Source organism: Chlorocebus sabaeus, chromosome 21, assembly GCF_047675955.1.
Source record: "Chlorocebus sabaeus isolate Y175 chromosome 21, mChlSab1.0.hap1, whole genome shotgun sequence".
In the NCBI taxonomy this organism is placed as follows: Eukaryota; Metazoa; Chordata; class Mammalia; order Primates; family Cercopithecidae; genus Chlorocebus; species Chlorocebus sabaeus.
This window is the reverse complement of record NC_132924.1, coordinates 36,738,289-36,762,995: the sequence shown is the minus strand read 5'-3', so window position 1 is coordinate 36,762,995 and position 24,707 is coordinate 36,738,289. Positions and strand designations below refer to the sequence as shown.

At 41.3% G+C, this 24,707-nt stretch overlaps 2 protein-coding genes across 2 annotated transcripts in view; one reads left to right on the top strand and one right to left on the bottom strand.

Moving 5' to 3' along the window:
- LOC119618095 (uncharacterized) overlaps window positions 1-24,707 on the top strand; it is an 81,594-nt gene that overhangs the window by 13,452 nt on the left and 43,435 nt on the right. The gene's annotated exons all lie outside the window — the stretch shown is intronic.
- The window catches only part of SPMIP4 (sperm microtubule inner protein 4), a 44,851-nt gene continuing 27,553 nt past the window's right edge, over window positions 7,410-24,707 (bottom strand). Inside the window, exons 7-10 of the mRNA XM_007981840.3 lie at window positions 22,444-22,532; window positions 12,887-13,061; window positions 12,489-12,580; window positions 7,410-8,555 (exon numbers count right to left, since the gene is read on the bottom strand). Coding sequence (XP_007980031.3) covers window positions 7,734-8,555; window positions 12,489-12,580; window positions 12,887-13,061; window positions 22,444-22,532 — 1,178 coding nt within the window. The 3' untranslated portion in view covers window positions 7,410-7,733. The remainder of the gene's footprint in view (window positions 8,556-12,488; window positions 12,581-12,886; window positions 13,062-22,443; window positions 22,533-24,707) is intronic.

Here is a 24,707-nt window from a genome sequence, read left to right as displayed (position 1 = left end):
TGTCTGGCTACAGTAGCCTATGTTCCCTCAAGGCCTCCATTCAGAAGCTGGTGAATTCAGCCAGCCTATGTCCTTCCCTTCAGGGCAACAAGTTCTCTCTATCTTCAAGCAGGTCCAGAGATGCTGTCTGGAAGTCAGGGTTTGGGGTTGGGAACCTTAGGAATCTACCTGGTACTCTATTCCGCTGTGGCTGACCTGGCACCCAAACCACAAGATAAAGTTATTCTCACTCTTCCCTCCTTTTTCCTCAAGCATCAAAGTCCTTCTCCATGACCACTGTTGCACTAGCCCATGGCTAGTACTTCCTGGCTATGCCAACATTCACTCAAGGCACAGGGGCTCTTCAGTTAGCTTGTGATAAGTACTACTAGTCCTGAGTTTCTCCTTTCAGGGCAGTGGGGTCCTCTTTGGCCCAGAGCATGTCCAGAAATGCTGTCTAGGAGCCAAGGCCTGGAATCAGGGACTCCAGGAGCCTGCTTGGTGCCCTACTCCACAGTAGCTGAGCTGGTATCCAAGTTGCAAGACAAAGTCTCCTTACTCTTCCCTTTCCTCAAATAGGAGTCTCTCCCCTGAAGCCACCACACCTGAAGCCAGCATGGCTAGCTACTACTACTGATTATTCAAGCCCAAAGGCTCGTTAGTCAGCAAGTGATGAATCTTGCCAGGACTGGGTTCTTCCCTTTAAGGCAATGGGTTCCCTTCTGGCCCAGGGTGTGTCTAGAAATTTCATGTGGGAGCTAGGGCATGAAATGGGGGCCTCCCCCTAGTGCACAATTCTACTATGGTTGAGCTGGTATTCAAGTTGTAAGACAATGTCTTCTTTACTCTCCCCTCTCTTCTCCTCAAGTGGTGGGAAGGAGTCTCTCCCAGTGCTGTCAGCAGCAGTGCCTGTGACTTGGGGAGGAGTGATGCAAACACTTCCGTGGCCTCCCCAGCTAGTATCTCACTAGGTCATGTACATTCTAAGCCCAGTGGCACCAAGCCCAGCAACAGAACTTCCCCAGGAATTGTAGTTCGTTTGGCCTATTCTGCCTTTCAAGTTTATTTGGGACCCCCAGAGCACTTTAGCCCACGGTAGCTGGGCCTGCTAGAACTCAGGTTCTGGCTGCTTGGGTGAAAGACTCCTCTCTGGCTACAGCTTGTCTAAATGCTCCCTCGGCACTGACTGATTCTGCCCAGTGTTGTTTTTCACTGTGACAGGGCAGCACTGAGTTCCAATGCAAGGCCCCGCAATCACTGCACTGTCCTTCCCCCAAGCACACTGATTCTCTATGCCATGTGGCCACTGCTGGAGGATGTGGAAGGGGTGGTGTAGGCAATCCAAAACTGCCTTTTTTACCCTCTTCAGTGCCTTTTTCCTTAATATGATGTTAAAACCAGGTACTGTGATTGCTCACATGATTTTTGGTTCTTATGAAGGTTCTTTTTTGTGTGGATAGTTTTTCAATTTGTTGTTCCCATGTCGGGGGCAATTCTTGGAGGTTTCCATTTGGCCATCTTGCCCCACCTCTCTACCAAAATGACTTTTTGGAGAGGAGTTATTAGACTGTCACTGGAAGTGGTGTAACAGCCCAATGGGTTCTTCTTGCCCGCTGCCTAGAAAAGCCAATGCATTGAGAGCAACAGTTTTTGGAGCAGAGAAAGAGTTTAGTTATCAGAGGGCCAGCGAAGCAGAAGGATGGGAGATAATTTTCAAATCTGCCTCCCTAAGAAAATGGAAGCTAGGGTTTTTCAAGGATAGTTTGGTGGCGGGGTGCGGTGGCTCATGCCTGTAATCCCAACACTTTGGGAGGCCGAGGCCTGACATCACTTGATGTCAGGAGTTCGAGACCAGCCTGACCAACATGGCGAAACCCCGTCTCTGCCAAAAATAGAAAAAATTACCCCAGTGTGGTGGTGCATGCCTGTAATCCCAGCTACTTGGGAGGCTGAGGCAGGAGAATCACTTGAACCTGGGAGGTGGAGGTTGCACTGCACTCCAACCTGGGTGACAGAGCAAGACTCCGCATCTAAAAAAATGAAAAGCAAGCTGGGGGACAGGGGACAGTGGCTAGTTATCACTTCTTCTTCTTCTTTTTTTTTTTTTGAGATGGAGTTTCGCTCTTGTTGCCCAAGCTGTAGTACAATTGCATGATCTCGGCTCACTGCAACCTCTGCCTCCCAGGTTCAAGAGATTCTCCTGCCTCAGTCTCCCAAGTAGCTGGGATTACAAGTGCATGCCACCATGCCTGGCTAATTTTTTGTATTTTTGGTAGAAACAGGGTTTCAGCATGTTAGCCAGACTGGTCTTGAACTCCTGACCTCATGTTCTGCCAACCTTAGCCTCCCAAAGTGCTGGGATTATAGGTGTGAGCCACCATGCCCAGGTGTGAGCCACCATGCCCAGCAGGTTATCACTTAACTATACCTACTTCTTAGCAATTCAGGACCCTCCCATAATCCTAACCTTGTGACCTTTCATTAGTTTTCAAGGGTGGTTTTTGGTTCCTGAACAAGCAGGGAGTTAGTTTTGGGAAGGGCGGAGCTATTATTGTCTTTGCCTTACAGTTAAACTATAAATTCCTCCCATAGTTAGCTTGGCCTATGCCCAGGAATGAACACACAGCTTGTGAGGTTAGAAGCAAGATGGAAATAGCTATGTCAGATTTATTTGACTTTCATCATTTTTGCAAATGCAGTTTCGGTGACACTTGGAGCAACACACATCCATATATGTTCAGTGGGTTAGAGCAGGGGCCCTCAATCCCTGCTCTGTGGTCTGTTAGGAACAGGGCCACAAAGAAGCAGGTGAGTGGGGGTGAGCAAACGAAGTTTCATCTGTATTTACAGCCTTTCCCCTTTATGCACATTACTGCCTGAGCTCTGCCTTCTGTCAGATCAATGGTGGCATTACATTCTCATAGGAACTTGAACCCTATTGTGAACTGCACTTGCAAGGGATCTAGGTTGCATGCTCCTTATGAGAATCTAATGCCTGATGATCTGCCACCATCTCCCATCACCCCCACATAGGACCGTCTAGATGCAGGAAAACAAGCTCAGGGCTCCTACTGATTCTACACTGTGGTGAGTTGTATAATGATTTCACTATATATTATAATGTAATAATAATAGAAATAAAGTACACAATAAATGTAATGCACTTGAATCATCCTGAAATCATCATCCCCCATGTCCCGGTCCATGGAAAAATTGCCCTCCATGAAACTTCCTGGTGCCAGAAAGGTTGTGGACTGCTGGGTTAGAGGACATGGAGGTGGAAGACTTGAGAAGGAAGAGAAGAAGGTTCTATGCCACACTGGTCATATTTAGAAAACACTTCATATTATTGTTACTGGGGGGTCCTTGCTCCCAGAGCTTCCAAGATGGTGGTGGGCTGCTTCCAAAATGGCGGTGGCCAGTTCCAAGATGGTGGCAAGCCTTGTGTTCTCTGACCTGGGATTCTTGGCCTCACGGATTCCAAGGAATGGAATGTTGGGCCATGTGGTGAGTGTTATAGCTCTATTAGAAACCGTGGGTCACAGAAGAGAACCGTGGAACCCAGTGACTAGTGTTCAGCTCGATTAGGACGAACCCAGGCACTTAGCCATGCAGGAACAATGGCAAGCCTTTGGCCCTATCGGGAATGGCAATGGGGGCCTCGCTGGATCAGGAGCACAGCTGACACCCTGCCATCCTGCTGGATCCGGAGGGATGGAAGTCAGCGGTGGGTTTGCGACGGCAGCAAACAGCAGTGGTGGATGGCGAGTGAAAGCTCAGCTCAAGCCGTAGCAAACACGGACCAGAAGAGTGCAGTTGCAAGAGTTAATAGAGTGAAATAGAGCGAAAACAGAGCTGCCATACAAAGGGAGGGGACCCAAAGAGGGGAGCCGTTGCCTGGTTTTATATCCCAATCATTTATATCCCAATCATTGTCCCTCCCGCTGTGCTGTCATGCAACAGATGATTGGCTATTTCTTTACCTCCTGTTTTTGCCTAATTAGCAATTTAGTGAGTTCTCTTTACTATCTGATTGGTCAGGTGTGAGCTAAGTTGCAAGCCCCGTGTTTAAAGGTGGAAGCGGTCACCTTCCCAGTTAAGCTTAGGGATTTTTAGTCGGCCTAGGAAATCCAGCTAGTTCTGTCTCTCAGTATAACCATTGTCATCGTGTGAATTTTATTCCTCACTACTGTATATGTTACTGACAATGCTAAGTACTTTTTTGAAATATCTAGGCTTTGTAGGTATTCAGTGCCTAATACATATGTTAAAAGTAGAGGTTGTAAAATAATATATTCTGTAAATATCTTTTTGTTAAAATTCCCTATGAAATGTTTGGGGGGAGAATGGCCAAACCACCTCTTGAGTAGTATACATTGTGTTTGTGCACTGTTTCAGGCGAGGAGAGAGGAAAAGGAAGTGCAAAGAGCTCTATGCTGGTGTCCACAGTGAGGCAAGATTAACCATTGTTCCTTACTTCTATGCATTTTATTGTACTTATCTGTGTATATAAAGGATAAACAATATCTAATTTACAACATCTAGTCTTTCTAGACGGTAAAGAGGTCACTTGTGTATGACAAAAGTAGGGTTAGTAAACGAGTATGTTTTATATATTTTGTTTTAAAATTTCCAGAGAGGATTGCCTTCTGAAAATTTGAGCATTATTGACCACTGACTTGATGGAGATGGGAAGTGTTCTAGGCCAGAATGTTCATATTTTAAAAGGCTCTTTCAAATTATAACTACTCTTACATGTGTGCAATTTATTCAAGACTGCTGTACACATAGTGGACAAATTAACTCCTTATGTATGTTAAATGTAGAGGTAGTAAAATATCACTTTTCGCTAAAATTCATAGGAAATATTGGCTTTTGGAAATGGAATTGTTACAGCACTTCTGTGAGCAGTATAGTATTGTCTGTACCTGTTCAGTGGTTTTGAGGAGGTAGGAGGGAAGGAATTGCAAAAGGTAATATGCTAGTGTGTTCATATTTGGACATTTTCAGGAACTGTTTTTTCCTGTATGTTTTGTGCATTTTGTTTTGCTGTATATATAGTGTATATAATGGACAAATGAGTCCTAATTTTGCAACATCCAGTCTCTAGATGTTAAAGAGGTTGCCAGTGTATGCAAAATACTTAGTAGAATTAGCACATTTTGTACACTTTGTGTTGAAATTAATAGGCAAGCTTGTCTTCTGTAAATGACTTCTGGATATGAATTTGTTCAACCATCTCTAAGCATTACACATGCTTATGTTTGTCCACTGCATTGAAGGCAGAGAGAAGGAAGTGAGGATGGAATGGTTCAAGGCCAAAGTAGTCATATTTAGAAGATCTCTCAGATTCTGACCTTTGCAATGTGTGTAATTTAACTGCTGTGTATATAGTAGACATGTTCTGATATGAAATAGCTAGTCTTTGAAGATATTTGAATGTGCCTGATGTTTTAAAAGCAGAAGTAGTAGAATAACACTTTTTGTAAATAGCTTTTAAAAATTAATGGAGAATACTGTGTTTGGAAGTATAATAGAATTGTTATACCACCTCTGTGAACAGTGTACTCTCTGTATCATTCATTGGGTTGAGGGAGGAGGGAGGAAATTACAAAAGGTGTTTTGCTAATGTGTACTAGAACATTTCAGCTTATCCATTGCTCTATAGATTATGTTCATTTGATTTAACTTTTCTGTACTGTATATATTGTGCATGTACTGGACAAGTGAGTCTTAATAATACCTAATCTCTGGATATTAAAGAGGTTGCCAATGTAGGACAAAAATAAGAGTTAGTAGGCTGGGCGTGGTGGCTAACGCTGTAATCCCAGCACTTTGGGAGGTTGAGGCAGGTGGATCACGAGGTCAGGAGTTCCAGACCAGCCTGGCCAACATAGTGAAACCCCTTCTGTACTAAAAATACAAAAAGTTAGCCAGGCGTGGTGGCAGGTGCCTGTAATGCCAGCTACTTGGGAGACTGAGGCAGGAGAATTGCTTGAACCCAGGAGGCGGAGGTTGCAGTGAGCTGAGATTGTGCCACTGCACTCCAGCCTAGGCAACAACAGTGTGAGGCTCCGATTCAAAACAAAACAAAACAAAAAACAAAAACAGAAACAAAAAACAAAAGAGTAGGTAAACTAACACATTTTGTAAAGAACACAAAACAAAAAACAAAAAAATTGAGCTTTTGATGAGCATGCTTGGAGTTTGGTATTCTCTGTCATCAAATAAGGGCAGATTCATTAGCTTTAACAATCAGCAGAGTTAAAGGAAAGGCTGACCTCCTCTTAGTTGAGGAGGATGACTATGACAATGTCTAAAGAGAAGGCTCCTTGCGCCACCCTTGCAGGGAGGTAGGCAGAGTGAACACCGTATTTAGAATGTAATTTCTAACTAATTTCCATGCAACCCAGGGAAACTGGGTACAAAGGTATGAACATTACACAAAACTCAAGGAGTGCAATCAAAACCTCAAATTTTTACACCGGAGAGTTACATCTTCCAAAGTTTATTACTTGGAATTCCAGTCCAGTGATCTACTCTGTGATAAAAAGTGTGTACACTATCTTTATCTCCCTCACGTCAGACACTCCCAATTGCATTACATATTAAAGGCTGTAGAGAACCCAGTGACCAAGTCATGCAACGATATTGTTGATCCGATTTCCCCAGTGTTATTTCACCACATAAACCTTTACTTCCCGTGACACTTAATGTAACTAGTGCTGTACAGAATGCAGTTGGAACAAAATTCTCCAACTTTAGAATAGTTTTAAGATTATAACCAAATGACATGTTGCATAAAATTAAAATAAATATTCACAAAATACTTAAAGAAATTCCTCTTGAACTTCCATGATAGACTATGTTTAAAATCTACCTCTTGGCACATTAAATGAATTGACTTGCGTATGGGAGTTAGCCAAACTCTTAGAGAACACACTCCAGAAATGAAGATTTGGCACTCTGTAATAACTGATATCAAGCCTTCCTTTCTTGCTATAATTACAACTCACCAGCTGCTAATTAAAGCCTTTGCTAGATCTTCAGTAAAATAATTTTATCTGCATAAAAGAAATAGTTATGTTTCTTAGTCAAAAGGTTAAGAGTAAGGAAACAATTCAATTTGTAATGCGTACATGCAGAGAGTTTTGGGTTTCATTTTTTTCGCTGACTTATTTTCTTTATATGTTTACATAAAGGAACAGAGTCCACATACTTTTAAGACAATGTAGTTTGTAGAGCTGTCCATCCCTCAATTAACTGGGTGTTTGAGTTTTGTCTTTTCTAACACTACTATGTACAAAAATTTACATAAAGGGACAGTGTTCTCATATTTATTTTATTAAGATATTATAATTTGTATAGTCATTAATTAATTATTGATCATTTGAGTTATTTCCAGCTTTTCAATTTTTTTTGGTGAAACGATGTAAACTTTGTTGTACGCATTGCTTTTTGCGATTTTGGAAAATTTCCTTAGAGTATAATCTGAAGGTGAGAGGTTAAAGACTATACATTTTTCTAGTTCTAATATTTTATTGCCAAATTGTTAAACTTTTCAAGAAGTCAGAACATCACCTTTTCTGGGGTCCTCCAACCAGATACTAACTTAAATTCCTGAAAGCATAAACCTCATTAACAAGGTCCTTGTGGCTTAATCTAGAAAACAAAATCCAGCAATATGAAGGAAATTCTGTTATATTTTTTAGCTTCTTGCAAGAGGCTGGGTTTTGAAGGGAAGAATGAGTATCTCAGTTATAGAAATAATAGGAATTATGGCCATAGAATTGGTGCTTCATCCCTGAATGCTCATTATCCCTGAGGTCTTTATGGTCTCCTAGAATTGATTTATGGAAACGCTTTTGTGCACCAGTTTTTGAAAAAGAGTTCTTAAGCTCCAGCAGGTTGGTCTGAGGCTTGGTCACTCCAGCTCTAGGAATCCAACCAAGAATAGGTCTTGTTTCTTCATTGTTTTCCATGTTCAAAACCAACTCTTCTTCTGGCTTACTTAAAAAATGTTCTAAAGTGAAAGCTTCCGTGTCTTGTTTATTTTGTAAAACACTAGGTTTACTAAGGCTAACAGGGTTTGGATACATATTATACTGATCACGCAGGGGAGATTTAAGATTTTCATAGTGAATCCAGTGGTTTGGTTTACAGTAAGGTGTGGGTTGGGTTTTCAGTGACTGCTGTCTCCAGTATAAATCTTCTGTCTTTTTAGTATCTGTGATTTTTGGAAATGGCTTTATGTCATAAATGCTAGTCAGATCTTTTGTTGGGTAAAAAGATGGGAGTTCATACGTAGACAGCAAGCTCTGTTCTTCTATAATCTTCTCCTCAATATCCTGGTTTTTATGGGTCACACCTGCTGGTGTGTTATCACTAAGTGCCATCATTTCTTTAGAACTGGGTACAAAGGTATGAAAATTACACAAAACTCTAGGAGTACAGTCTGGACAGGAACGTGGTCTTTGCTGGACTATAGCCTCCAGAGAACGCCGGTTCTGAATTAATCGGGCAATTCGTCCTTCCAATGGTCTGGGAGGTTTGAAGACAGGATGGAATTTTTCTTGCTGTAGTTGTGGGATAAAAAGGAGAAAAAAATTAATCAGGGATATTGCCAGAAATAGTAGGTCAAAAGTCATACCCATTTTCACTGTCTGAGTACACATGAGATGGGTGTAGGAGTGTACATTGCAGCACTCTTTGATATTAATTTAAAGACATTGAAATTTGGGTCCAAATACATTTTCCTCCTTTAATGGTTTTAGTGAATATGAAAGGGGCATGTGTTTTATTTGGATATACAGAACTCTTTCTGTGTGGGCACTCTGCTTTTAAACTTCAAAGATATAAAGGAATCACTGGAATAAAACTTCTGTCCATCACTAACAGATGGCACTAGCAGTATGTGCAGTTATTTAATCTTAGCTAAAGTCTCCTTTATTAGGCCTTAGCAAGTGCCCTTAAACCTTGGCTGAATCAGAATCATCTTCAGAGCTGGCATGAAATGAAATTCCTAAGCTCCTAAGACCCTCCAAGATTGTGGGTGAGGAGGTCTGTAGTGGGCCACAGGAAGCTGAATTTTCAACAAGCATTTCAGGTGACGGTGAGGCTGGAGATGTGCTATGTTTTGAGAAACACTGGTCTGAGGTGTCATGTCTGTGCTTCTTTTTAAGTTGTTTTATAAATATTATGAACTCAATTATGTCTGGTAACTGTGAAAGTAGTGAGTGTATTTAAAGGGCTATTAATAGATACACGCTGGGTGGTGGGAAGAGGACGCAGCTGACTGGGAAGGGGTATGAGGAGGAAACTTTCTGGAATGATAGTATTCTGTATCTTGATGGGGTTTGGGTTACAAAGGTGTATTTGTTAAAACTCAGTGGATGTACACTTAAGATTTGTGCAATTAAACTTTATTTCACCTTAAAAGAAAAAACAACTGCAAACAAATATTGAACTCTGGTTGATAATATACATGCTGAATGTTTAGGAGTGAAGTATACTAATGTCTGCAATTTAATCTAAAATGCATAAAATATTTTAATCATTTCTGGATGATGGATGGTTAGAGGGATGGAAAGATGGATAGATTATGTGATAAAACAAGCATAGTAAAAATGTTAGTGGTAGAATCTAGGTGGTGAGTATATGGGTGTTAATTATAAAATTAATTTTACTTTTCTGTATGTTCAAACATTTTATAATAATATGTTAAAGTAAAAAAACTACCAAAGAATGTATGTATAATGATGATGGAATTGACAGCAGAGATAATACAAATGAGAGTAGTGACAAAATAATCACTGTAGCTTGGACTTAAAAAAACAGACTTAGGAACATCCTTTTGAAAGCTAGTCTGTTCATAGAGAAATTTCCATATTGAGGTAACAAGTTTGTTACAGCCTATAGCTAATGAAGTTTGAGTAAATACTGCGATGAAAAGAAAAAACTTCAGCTCTTTGACGTGCTTTGTTAAATTTGTCATAAAAAAGGATAGGACTTATCATATTGTACTTTGACCATATATATTCCTGTATGCAAGAAGCAGTTTTTAGTGCTTTTATTTTATACTACTACAATAAAACATTTCATATACATTTTTATTACCACTAAAACATGTTTTCCCAGTCTATTCTTTATGGTTTAATCAGAAACCAGCAAGATTCACTAAAACTTTCTTTTAAACTTCCAATTATCTTAGGTATATTTTATCTTGTTATTCATAAATATTTAAGAGTTGATTTGCTTGCACAATGATTTTGCATATAATATATTTGGTAAACATTCTGTATATAATGGAATATGTATTTTGTACATACCATACAGGGTCGAATCTCTGGAAATCTGGACAGTTGTTGAACACAACTGACAATATGTGCTCATATAATATTTTCTATCGTTAGAGAATGCTCATTGCAAATTCCACATAAAAATCATTAAAAACCCTTCAGTGAATGATAAAGCACAGTCTATAAACCTGCTCCTGGTGTTATGATTTTATATCACCTTAGGAAATGCTGAAGGTAATGTAAAATAAGTATGTTCAGTTCAGTTTTTATTTTTACTAATTTATTTTGAGACAGAGTCTCACTCTGTTGCCCAGGCTGGAGTGCGGTGGCACAACCTTGGCTCACAGCAACCTCCGCCTCCCAGATTCAAGCGATTCTCCTGCCTTAGCCTCCTGAGTAGCTGGGACCACAGGCATGCACCACCACGCCCGATGAATTTTTGTATTTTTAGTAGAGACAGAGTTCTACCATGTTGGCCAGGCTGGTCTTGAACTCCTGACCTCAGGTGATCCACCTGCCTCGGTCTCCCAAAGCACTGGGATTATAGGCGTGAGCCACGGCACCCAGCCCTCAGCTCAGTCTTTTTTGTTTTCTTTTCCCCCCCACATCATGATCTTGGCTCGCTGCAACCTCCACCCCCTCCCCTGGTTCAAGCGATTCTCCTGCCTCAGCCTCCGGAGTAGCTGGGATTACAGGTGCCCGCCACCATGCCCGGCTAATTTTTGTATTTTTAGTAGAGACGGGGTCTCACCATGTTGGCTAGGCTGGTCTCGAACTCCTGACCTCAGGCGATCTGCCCACCTTGGCCTCCCAAAGTGCTAGGATCACAGGCATGAGCCACCAAGCCTGATCCAGCTCAGTTTTTAAAGTGTTCAAATTGAAATAATCTTACAGTTGTTTTTCCATGTGTTTTTCACAATTTATATATCTTTAAAATGTTAATTTTGTTTTCAAAATTTGTAGTCGAGAAGAAAATTTAGGTCTCAAATAAAACAACACATATGCAAACTATTAGGTCATTTCATCTCATTTACATAATTAAACCAACAGATTACACCTTTGCTCATTAAAGCGCTTGATTATTTCTTCCAGGCCATTTTGCATAATCAATTTAAAAGTCTCTATGATATCTGCAGAGAATGTATCGGCTTTTAATTGTAATTCAGCCAGCTCTCAATTATTATGAATAGCAAGAGGAAGCCTTTATTTCTTCAAAAGCATGGTAATGTACAAGATATATAAATATGCAAAGGGCTGGGCGCAGTAGCTCATGCCTGTAATCCCAGCACTTTGGGAGGCCGAGGTGGGCGAATCACGAGGTCAGGAGATCGAGACCATCCTGGTCAACATGGTGAAACTCCGTCTCTACTACAAATAAAAAAATTAGCTGGGTGTGGTGCTGCGTGCCTGTAATTCCAGCTACTCTGGAGGCTGAGGCACAAGAATTGCTTGAACTCAGGAGGCGGAGGTTGCAGTGAGCTGATACCGTGCCACTGTACTCCAGCCTGGTGACAGAGTAAGACTCTGTCTCAAAAAAGAAAAAGAAAAAAAAAGCAAAGATCTATGGAATTTACTAGGAATCTCATTAAATTATTAGTTAAATTCTTTTGTAAACTGCTTCTTTTGTAAGTTATTTCAGCAACAGTAGCACAGTAGAAAATCTGTTTAAAAAAAAAAACAAAAACACTCTGAAGAAGAAAACAAATCTTTTTTTTTTTTTTTTTTTGAGACAAAGTCTTACTCTGTCGTCTAGGGTGGAGTGCAGTGGCACGATCTCGGCTCACTGCAACCTCTGCCTCCCGGGTTCAAGCGATTCTTCTGCCTCAGCCTTCTGAGTAGCTGGGAGTAGAGGCGAGCGCCACCATGCCTGGCTAATTCTTGTATTTTTAGTAGAGACAGGGTTTCACCATATTGGACAGGCTGGTCTCGAACTCCTGACCTCGTGATCTGTCCACCTCAGCCTCCCAAAGTGCTGGGATTACAGGTGTGAGGCACCGCGCCTAGCCCAAGAAAATAAATCTTGCTTGTTTTCCCAAACAGCAGACACAGTATTCAAACCAGTTCAAATCAGCTCAGAATTCACTTCTAAAATGAATAAAAATTTCCATTTGCTAACTTGGTTGCTAAAACCCATGACACAAAAAGTGGCAAAGCAAGAAGGAGCCCAGCACTCGCCCCCCAAATAACTGAGAGTTGACTGTAATTACTTACAGGCTCTGGGTCAAATCCTATCTGTCCTGTTAACTCTGCTACCACCTTTTCATGGTAATCATCCAGTTCAAGGGGGTCCATGGGCCCCAGACCTTAATGGAAACATCGTTTTATTATTTTGTTAGGGTAAATGAAGAACGGCAGTTATATTACCCTTTATAGGAAAACTTACCCATTCCCTTTGTAATATAATTAGAACCAATAAAATGAAAACCAACCCTACCTCCCAGCTACCCATGAAGAGAAATTTACCACCCACCTTAATTCCTATTACTTAGGATTTAAATACTTAGATTGAGAAAAAGGCAAAAATATGAGAAGTTGAAAGCTTGTCATAGCATTTGTTAAATATTCCAATTTTGTTCTAATTTTTACTTGTTATGAAAGTGAACTCATACCTGTAAAATCATGAGTGTACGAAGTGAGCCAGTGGGACCTCTCAAGATTTCTTTGTATGTTGGCTTCTTTGGCAGAGCAAATAGGGTCCCATGAATTTAAAGAAGTGTTAGGAGCGAAGGTTTTAGGAGGTTTTGGGTAGAATACTGGCTTATTTTTCTCAACACCTCTAGGAAACTAAAATATGAACATAAAGATTACTGCTGTTAATGTCATCTAGTAGAATAAGAGCTGATTCATCATCTCAGCAGGAAAGAGGCAAAGGAAATTCCAGGCTGAAGTTAGATACTGTTTTTTTTTTGTCATTAATTACTAGTTAATTACTAATTGCTATAATTGGAACCATATATAGAGTTAAACACAATATTCTATCAAAAAAAATGGTAAGGTCTTTTCTAAAAATCTTTTGCCTTAGCAGGGACTTTGATAATGTGTATTGGAGAAATGTCCCTGAATACTCTACCTCCAATGAAATTTTATTAGCAATACAAAGGACTCTGAGGTGCTCGTTTGGCTAAGTTTAGCTAAAATTGTATTTCTTCTACTTTTCCTTCCATGACTGAAATGAAACCATTTGATGTCTTTTATGAATTTCCAATGAAGTTTACATCACTCAAATTCAAATGCAATTTTCATTCTTCAGACATAACTATAGAGTTTTATTTTATATTTTCAACAGAGCTATGCATGTAAACATGAGTGAGTTTCACTGCAGTCTTTTTGGTTACTTAGAAATTCACTTTTTCAGAGCTATGCATGTAAACATAAGTGAGTTTCACTGCAGTCTTTTTGGTTACTTAGAAATTCACCTTTTCTCAGTACCTCTCTTATGATAATATTTACTGAGCACCTATATGTGCACAGTAGGGGTTAGAAACAAGCGTGGATCCGAAACAAATCTTGCCATCCAGGAATGCTAGTAGCGGAGATAAAGCGTGAAACACAAATGACAAAAAGATTTTAAAAAGTAATTCTTTGTCGTAAAAGAAAGAAATTTATGGACTGGGCACAGTGGCTCACGCCTGTAATCCCAGCACTTTGGGAGGCCGAGGCGGGCAGATCACGAGGTCAGCAGATCGAGACCATCCTGGCGAACACGGTGAAACACCATCTCAACTAAAAATACAAAAAATTAGCCGGGCATGGTGGTGGGCGCCTGTAGTCCCAGCTTCTAGGGAGGCTGAGGCAGGAGAATGGTGTGAACCTGGGAGGCGGCAGAGCTTGCAGTGAGTGGAGATCGCACCACTGTACTCCAGCCTGGGCAACAGAGCGAGACTCTGTCTCAAAAAAAAAAAAAAAAAAAAAAAAGAAAGAAATTTATATAGTACTATTTTTTTTTCAGAGACAGGGTCTCACTCTGCCACCCAGGCTGGAGTGCAGTGGTACAATTATAGTTCACCGAAACCTCCAACCCTTGGGCTCAAGTGATCCTCTGGCCTCAGCCTCCTGAACAGCCTGGAATACAAGCCTGTACCACCACTCCCGGCTTTTTCTTTAAAAAATACTTTTTGTAGAGACAGGGTCTCATCATGTTGCCCAGGCTGGTCTCAAACTCCTGACCTTAAGTGATCCTCTTACTTCAGCCTATCAAGCATTAGGATTATAGACCATGCTCGAACATGAGACACAATTATTTGAAAGTTCAAAGAAGGCAGAGATTGATTCCACCTGAATGGGGAAGTGGAGCTGGGAAACAGGGAGGGAGGGTGGAGATGAGAGGCCATGTCATGCTATACGCAGAAACTGGGCCTTGAATGGCGCGCAGAGATGTGGAGGCCAGAGGAACAGCAGGAGCAGAGGTATGGATAGTGGTGGCAAGTGTGGAACTAGCATTTCTTGAACATTAGGCTGCTGGGTGCCCTTACAGCCAGGCCCACCCTTAACACTTGAGGGCCTGGGATGAAAGTACAAATGGGCCAGGCGTGGTAGCTCACGCCTGTAATCCCAGCACTTTTCGAGGCCCAAGCGGGCAGATCACGAGGTCAGGAGATCGAGACCACACTGGTGAACACAGTGAAACCCTGTCTCTACTAAAAATACAAAAAAAAAAAAAAAGAAAAAAAAAAAATTAGCCGGGCATGGTGGCGGGCGCCTGTAGTCCCAGCTACTCGGGAGGCTGAGGCAGGAGAATGGTGTGAACCCGGGAGGGAGGCAGAGCTTGCAGTGAGCCGAGATCCGGCCACTGCACTTCAGCCTGGGCGACAGAGCGAGACTCCGTCTCAAAAAAAAAAAAAAAAAAAATGGAAGTCCGTATTCCATTTGTCTAAATAGTTTAATTTATAAATCAAGTAAATAAATGTTACATAAAATATGTTCCTTTCCAGGTTTAAAATTGGACTTCTTGGACTACTTCGAGTTCTGCGCTGGGACAGGGTGGTTCAGGAAAAGCCAGCCGCTGGAACCTGGCCTCAGCACCCTGACTGCTTTCTTCTTTACCCGCTCCATTTACCCCCCAACCCCACTTCTAGCAAACAGGCATGCAGTCATATTTTGGTCAATCCTTTGGCCATGAGGTATATACCAGCTTGGCAGCACTGCCAACCCGTGGGAGGATGCAGTTGAGGAATCGACCCCAAGAAGGGCGTAGGATTGGGTTCAAAGCCATTTGGTCAGGGAATTCTGTGGTTCAAGATCATGGTCAGGGGAGGGAGACAGGGGAGCATGGGCTCCGGATGAACATACCCGCTTGCTCCACAGAAAGGGCCACAGCCAGTGTAAGGCCAGAACTGGCCCTCTAAAGTGTGGGGCCTTCTAAAGTTCCTGGGCCTAAGGGTTATGCTGTTCATAGCAACCCTTTGAGATTGAAGTGATTCCATTTTACATATAGAGTACTCATGGGAAAAGGCACTGCTACCCCTATAAACCTTTAACAAATATGTGTCTTACTTATTCAGGGATAAAGAAAGCCCCCTTTGATCCCCTTATCTTTTTCATTATTTGCAGAGCCAGCTTACTTAGAAATAAGGAGGACTGTTTTTTTGTTTGTTTGTTTTTTGAGATGGAGTCTTGCTCTTGTCCCCCAGGCTGGAGTGCAGTGGTGCGATCTCGGCTCACTACCACCTCTGCCTCCCGGGTTCATGTGATTCTCCTGCCTCAGCCTCTCAAGTAGCCGGGATTATAGGTGCCTGCCACCATGCCTGGCTAATTTTTGTACTTTTAGTAGAGATGGGGTTTCACCATGGTTGGCCAGGCTGGTCTTGAACTCCTGATCTCAGGTGATTTGCCTGTCTCGGCCTCCCAAAATGCTGGGATGACAGGCGTGAGCCACCATGTCCAGCCAAGAAGGACTTTTAAAAAAATATTGTTCTACAGGACTGGATTATTCTTGTGTCTTACACTGGTTGAACTAACAACAGAGACCTACTGAAACACATTCAAGGGCGTGGGAAAGGAAATAAGCAATGTGAAATTTTACTGTAGCCTGTGATGTCTTGAGAAGGGACTAAAGAGGCAGGAAACATTTGAGAGGGGAAGTGATCAGTTTTCAGTATGTTAAGGGGATGTTACTCTGAGAGGATAGTGAGAGAGGGGTGGTGGAAATCATTCACTCCAAAGGTATTCATTGGCTCAATATACTAAACTCAGGGTAGAGTTTTTATCTGATATGGAAGATAAGCCCACAGCAGAAAGGAATTCCAGTTCCTGAGATGTTAGTTTCTAGGCAGACACTCCAGTCTACAAAGAAGTGACATTAGTTGTTTTGAATTTGGAATATATTCTCAGAGGAATAGTACTATATAAATTGTGGTTACATTCCCAGCATAGCTCATATAATAAATGTAACGCATAACCTATTTATTAAACACTTACTGAATACCTGTTGCATGCAAAACCATGTACAGGTTTTGAGAGTTCTGTGCTAGGCACCAAAACTCCATAAATTATCACTAAAATAACATGGTTGTAATATATTAAATGAAACAAAAAAAGCAAATACGTTTTTTTGGTTTGTTTTATTTTAGTCTTGAATGATGGGACTTAACCAGGTTAAATAGGGGAGGTTAAAAGGTTTACTGTGGAGACCACATTGCCATTTGCAGAGGCCTTAGCATTTGGGAATACTGGTTCTTTATTAGATATTTTAATTAATTCTATTGTATTAGCACCATTTTTATACTAACAGGTTATGATAAGGCACTTTGTTCATTTACATCTGGAATGAAAAGAGAGAGAGAGAGACGGAGAGAGGGAGCAAATAAGAGACTGGCAGAGAGAATTATTTTTGGCATCTAGTCAGGGCTTAGGAAAGACAGAGGGCTGAAGGGAGAAGAGGACACCTGGTTGGATAACAGTGCTGCCTGAGATGGAATGGCGGGAACACTGGCGGTGTGAGACAGTAGATGAGGAGACAGACTGTTTGTTTCCCATTCTGGGCCCCTTGTATGTCAATGGGCCTGAACAGGTGGGAGGGGGCACAGGGTGCTGGTGGCCACGGAGAGGTGCACTGTGGGCGTCCAGTTATTTGATAAGATGACTCTTTTCTAAAGGAGGTCCCCACATGATCACCAAATTCATTCTGGCCATTTAAGGATGAGTGTGGAGTATGGGTGGTATGTTGGAGAGAGAACTGTCCCTGGAATGAGGAAAGTATCTCTAGGATGGGGATAGGCAGTTTAGATTGGAAAGATGGCAGGTGGATCAAGAAGAAAAACTGCTCCCCTTTGAAGGGGTGATATTGGTGAGCTCTCTCTCAAAGGGAAGCCAAGGGTCTGTCCAAATATTTAGGTTTGCAGAAAACTGGGTTGTAATGAACATTGTGTTATTCTCAGCGAGGCTTTGAAAATGGTTTTCTTAAAAACATTTCAAAAAGTCCAAGGTAAGGAGGCTTATGGCACTTGACCTTTGTGATTATATCTCATCTTATCAAAAACATTATTACAAGGTAGATTTCATCCTAGAGACTATTCTCATATCCTAAAAGCTAAGGCTAGACATTCAAGCTCTTGAGAAATCGGACAAAAGTCTTCAGCCACTTGAGTAAGCAATGACACAAACAGTCCAGAAGAGTCAAGTATTAAAACCTATGTATGGGCCATGCACAGTGGCTCACACCTGTAATCCCAGGACTTTGGGAGGCCGTGGAGGGAGGATCACTTGAGGTCAGGAGTTTGAGACCAGCCTGGACAACACGGTGAACCCCTGTCTCTACTAAAAATAGAAAAATTAACTGGGCGTAGTGGGGCACACCTGTGGGCTCAGCAACTCCGGAGACTGAGGCAGGAGAATCGCTTGAACCCAGAAGGTGGAGGCTGCAGTGAGCCGAGATCATGCCACTGCACTTCAGCGTGAGTGACAGAGCGAGACTCCATCTCAAAACAAAAATAAAACCTATTTATGTTTGCCAATTGGAAAAGGAAAAGGAATGTTGACTGGTTCGGTAATGGACGGAAATGGTCAGTGAGAAGAGATCTCAGCAGGAAGAGAAGGGTAGCAGAAGAGGCCCTGAATAGAGTGATAAGTGCAATGACCACTAATGACTCTGGAAAACTGGGCCAGTCCAAAGAGGCAAAGCTAGGGCAGCTCTGGGGTCTGGGTGGGAAAGGGGCGCCTGATCTCAGTAGCTGCTGAAGGCAGAGCTGCTGCATCCACATGCAACGTGAGAGGAGGAGGGAAAAACGACATTTAACACACTCTGTTACATGAAGTCCCGGGAATTAATTTTTAAAAGGTTAATGTTCTTATGTGGAATATTCTCCTTTCCAAGGTTACCCATTTCTTTATGTTGCTAGGTCAACAAAATACTATAACCATTGAAATAATAATAATTAATAATAATAATAGCAGCTAATATTTATTATGAGCTTACGATGTACAAATATTGTGCTGGGTGCTTTTCTGTGTATTTCATTCTCAGGACGGCACTATCAGGTAGATTTTATTATTATTCCTGCTTTATCTATGAGGAAACCAGGTATTGAAGGATTAAGTATGTTACCCAGGTCACAGAACTCATAAGTGTTGGAGCAGTATGTTATACATATTTTCTTATTGGCTTGGATGGAAAGTACTAACATATGGTTCCTGGAGTTTTCTGTTTTGCAGCTGGGTGACACATTTTTGGACCTGTGTATCAGGTTGGTAGTGTCCCTTCTCCTTCCCTGGGTACAGTAGAAGGAAAGGGAAGACTATTATCCCAGAAATGCAAGTTAAAAGTCCTTGAAAAACAAGGCATTCTTGCTATGAGTTCCATTCTCAGAGAATGATTTAATTGGTGTGGGATGCAGCCTGCACCCCTGGCGATTCTAATGTGCAGCCAAGGTTGAGGACCACTGCTCTGGCAATAGGAAAGGTAAATACTATAAAAAATATCCTCCTGAGCCTGGTGTGGTGGTGCACAGCTGCAGTCCTAGATACTTAGGAGGCTGAAGCAGGAGAATGCATGAGGCCAGAAGTTTGAGAATATGGTGTGCCATGATCGCACCTGTGAACAGCCACTGCACTCCAGCCTGGTGTTAAATAATTAATAGACCTGAGAAAGGCAGCATGAGACAGAATCTGTCTCTCTTTCTCTCTCTCTCTTTTTTTTTTTTTTTTTTTTTTTGAGACAGAGTCTTACTCTCACCCAGGCTGGAGCGCAGTGGTGCCATCTCGGTTCATGGCAGCCTCTGCCTCCCGAGTTCATGCAATTCTCCTGCCTCGGCCTCCTGAGTAGCTGAGATTACAGTCATGCCCCACCATGTCCAGCTAATTTTTGTATTTTTAGTAGAGACAGGGTTTCGCCATGTTGGTCAGGCTGGTCTCGAACCCCTGACCTCAAGTGATCCACCTGCCTTGGCCTCCCAAAGTGCCTCCCAAAGGGATTATAGACATGAGCCACTGCATCTGGCTAACTCTTTTTCTTTTGTTTCTCATTTTTATTTATATATTTTAGAATTTAAAGCATTTAATTAAACAAAAACCAACTCATAAACTGGGCAGTTGCCAAACCAAAATAGGTTCAGAGACTCTGCCACTGCCAGGTGGTGGAAGAAGGTTTATGGACAGAAAAAGGAAAGTGACCTATAGAAAACGGAAGTGAGACACAGAAACAGCTAAAACTAGGTGATCGGCACAATAGTAGGTTACAGTCTGTTTATGCATCCAGTTAGGTTACAGTTCATTCTGTATGGAAAAATCTTTAGGCCAAACTTAAAAGACATGAGGAGGCAGCTATAGGCTATACTCAACAATTCCTCCTTTCTGGTTACGGGGCAACATAACGAGACCTCGTCTCTTTAAAAAAAAATCCTTTAATGGGAATAGAGCATTGTAGATACAGAATGCTGTAGATTACCTCCCCCAATTAAATGATGAAAGGCAGGAAAAATGGGAAGGACAAATATAGGGTATTATCCTAGAGATTAGAGAAAAAAAAGGTGAGTCATGAGTTACTCCCATGAAGCTCAGTATCTATTTTATTTTTACTTCTTTGTCCAGGGAAATGCAAAACTTGGTTAGAGTTAGGGATGAGCCAGAAGAAAATCTGAAAGGTCGAAAATTAAGAGCAGTTAATAAAGATTAAGAAAGTGGGATTAATCATCAGAAATAAGAAATAAATAATCAGCCAAAAATATTTATGTATAATGCACTGTGGGGATCTACACACAACATATTCTGTTCTGAAATAACTTGTAATTTAGTTGGTGAAATATGAAATACATGTGAAAAGTTACTGGTTACAGTATGTGTGGTAGAAGTCAGAAGAGGGAGCTATCATTTCTGCTAGAGTAATAATAATGCCTTACAAATTATAGTATTTTCTAGGTTTTGAATCTTTCATATGATCTGCATATCTTGTGAAATTTACAGGACAGATTTTAGTGAAATTACCCAGATACGTTTTATGAATTAAAGCTCAGAAAAGGGAAATAATCTGCCTCATATAACTTATGCAGCAAATGGCAACAGAGGAGTGACCAGCAAGCACACAGGCCTCCTGACCTGGTTCTCTTTGCTACACAACAGAAACGAGGAGGGTTGAGCTGGGCCTTGAATTAACAAGTATTGGGCAGAGAGGCCCTGGAGGAGGGCTTCCAGGAAGCGAAATGGCATGAACCTGTTTGGGAACTAGAGGGTGGGGCCAGGCTGCAGGCTGGAGGTAAGGGCAGATCCTGAGGGGTCTCTGCACCTCAGTTAAAGTATCGGGATTTACACTCAGGCAGAGGATAGCTATTCAGGATGGCTGCTAAAGGAATGTGACATGAGGAAAACAGGATTTTAATGACTAGGAAGAAACTTAGCTACAGATCTGGAGCCTTTGGCTATAAGAACATGTAATGATAGGATGAGTTCTAGAATAACTTCTCATATTTCTGGGTTGCTTAGATATAGATTTTGCTTAAAAACTGAAAGAGATCCAGTAAAACAGACGCTTCGTTAGGAATTCTTTTTGACGTTTAACTTTAAAAAACAAACAGGAAATGACTTACTTTATAGATGACTCTGTGACATGGCAGTGACCACATGCTGGGCCTGTCATAATGATTTGCCAAGTAAAATTCAAATGTTTCCAACCTCTCACTTGCCTATCTCATGGATTGCTGGATGCCACGAGATAATATATGGAGAACACTTGGCACTGCTTCTCACCAACCATGTTAGCCATTACTATTTTCAAATGTCTAGATATTTTCCCTCTTGACTTATAATTTTCTCTTTTTATCCATGTGGAATTATGGGGCAGAGGTTAAGGTCAGAGACTAGGACTTCACAAACCTGATTTCTGTGATCATGACATAGTCACAAATTCTTAGTCACAGTTTCCTTATCTATAAAATGAAAATGATGATGCTAACCTTAGGAGGTTATTGAAAGGGTTAAATGATGTATTTAGAGTGGTTAGGTGTGTAGCAATTTCTCAATAAATGGTGGCTATTGTTTTATTTCATTTTAGACTTGACACCAATATGATAATATGGCTGGAACAATAATAGCTTGTAAATCTTTCAGGAAATCTTCCATTTACTCTGCATATTTGGAGTGACTGGATGTATTATAAGTTGTAAGAACAGGGTTGGAGGAACACAGTGTGAGAAATGCAGCCCTCCCCCACCATCTTCCTGGGGGCAATCTTTTTTTTTTTTTTTGGTAACTGTGGAATGTTCCATAACTACCAACAGTACATGAAATCAGCTAAGAAAACTGAAAAATGTAAATCACAGTCAAAATCTCAAATTTTACATTCAGATGGAAAATGAAAACAATCTTTTAGATTCTTTTTTTTTGAGACAGAGTCTCACTCTGTTGCTCAGGCTGGAGTGCAGTGGCATGATCTTGGCTCACTGCAACCTTCACCTCCCAGGTTCAAGTGATTCTCGTGCCTCAGCCTCCCAAGTAGCTGGGACTACAGAAATGCACCACCATAATCGGCTAATTTTTATATTTTCTAGTAGAGACAGGGTTTCACCATGTTGGTCAGGCTGGTCTCAAACTCCTGACCTCAAGCAATCTGTGCACCTTGGCTTCAAAAAGTGTTGGGATTACAGGCATGTGCCACCATGCCCAGCCTAGATTTTTATAAATGTATTGACTAAAAATATTTGTTACTTTCTTTTAAACACACATTTAAAAAGATACTTACATCATAATATACACCCTGACCTGGCCAAGTCAGTGCTTTCTTCTTTGAATCCATGGGAATATCAATCAGTTCATATCTATAAGGATTACCTGAAAATTTCAGGAAAAGCAATAAATAAGAACAGTCTTTTAAGGGATTAATAGGTCCAATAAATAGAAATGAGATAATATAAGGTAGAGATGGATGTTGGTGTATATTTTACCTATGTAGTTACAGCTTTAGAGAGATTCAGCTTGCTCCTGAATTCTCTTTTATTTTTATATATTTTTTAAGGTAGCATCTTGCTATGTTTCCTAAGCTGGACTTGAACCCCTGGGCTCAAATGATCTTCCTACTTCAGCATCCTGAGTAACTAAGACTACAGGGGCAGGGCAGGCCAGGCCACCACACTGGGCTTGTTGCTCTTGAATTCTTGAGCACGTACAGGAGCAGCATGTGGGCCACACAGCGTGAGAATAAGTCTTTAACCCTAGTGCTCTCAGTAGTAATAGGAGTCACTAGTACTTCACCTTTCTTAATGAGAGAGATCTTAGGTAAATAATAAGTGTTCCTGGATTCTCTTTCTGATCTTTTTTTCTGATCTCTGGGGGCTCAACAAATACATTTCTATATTACCTGTTTTGGCTTTTCTCTGCCTAAATATCAAGTTTTCTGAAACTGAGTTAGTACCTGCTTACCAAAAGGTATTGAAAGGGAACATCTTAAACAATACGGCTTCTTAGATTTTGTTTTATAATTTGATAAGCTTTACCAAACAGCATGGCTTGCTTTGCTCTCGTGATAAATTTCAAGTTAAAGAATGTTCTGAACACCCATCTTCATATATAATAAGAACAAGTGCAGGCGTTTATTGAACACTTACCATGTGCCAGTCACAGTACTGTTTTATATATATCATCACATGCAATTTTTAACATTACTATAAGAAAGGTATAGCTATTCCAACTTTAGTAAATGAGGAAATTGAAGCAGAGAGAGAATAAGTGATTTGTCCCCATCTCACAGGTAGACTTCAAACTCAGGCAATCTGAGTCTAGAGCCTGAACTCTTAACTTCCTTCCTTCCTTCCTTCCTCCCTCCTTCCCTCCCTCCCTCCCTCCCTCCCTCCCTCCCTTCCTTCTTCCCTCCCTCCCTTACTCTTTCTCTCTCTCTTCCTTTCCCTTCCTTCCTCCCTCCTCCCTCCCTCCCTTCCTTTTCTCTCTCTCTTTTTTTTGAGACAGAGTCTCTCTGTCACCCAGGCTGGAGTGCAGTGGCATGATCTCAGCTCACTGTAACCTCTGCCTCCTGGGTTCAAGAGACTCTCATGCCTCAGCTGCCCAATTAGCTAGGACTACAGGCATGCACCGCCACGCCCGGCTAGGTTTTGTATTTTTAGTAGAGTTAGAGTTTTGCCATATTAGCCAGGCTGGTCTTGAACTCCTGGCCTCAAGTGATTTGCCCACTTTGGCCTCCCAAAGTGCTAGGATTACAGGCATGAATCACCACACTTGACCCATGCTTCTTATTACTAATAAAAAATAATTAAAACAAGTGAAAGAGTAGAAACCTAATGCCATACTAGTTCCTGGAAAGACTTTTTGATAAGGGTTGTTAGAGTATGCTCATCTTTTAAAAATTCCCTGAGTGACTGAATGGTTGGAGAGAGGTAGAGGGTTGGAAGAGCAGGAAATTAAGAGGATAACTTGTGTTTTCAGTTCCTTATGTACTACTGCATTGAAAAGTGTTTTTATGGGCTGGCCATGGTGGCTCACGCCTATAATCCCAGCACTTTGTGAGGCTGAGGTAGGCAGATCACTTGAGGTCAGGAGTTCGAGACCAGCCTGGCCAATATGGTGAAACCCTGTCTCTACTAAAAATACAAAAACTAGGTGGGTGTGGTGGCACATGCCTGTAGTCCCTGCTACTTGGGAGGCTAAGGCAGGAGAATCACTTGGACCTAGGAAGCAGAGGTTCCAGAAAGTGCCACTGCACTCTAGGCCTGGGCAACAGAGCAAGACTCTGTTTCAAAAAAAAAAAAAAAATGTGTTGATATGAATTACACACATATTTCTGTGATTTCTTGCTAACTATATGTACTTCATATAATTTCAGAAATTACTGAATTCAGGATTGAGAAAAAGAAATTTACTTTGACAATTTATGTAACAAAGTCATACAAATTTTACTCGTTGAGGTATCATACCTATCATTTCCTTTAGAACATTTATAGCTCTTTTGCACAGCACCACCTCTCCCCACTTCTGCTGTGTAGCTAAGCATGGTGC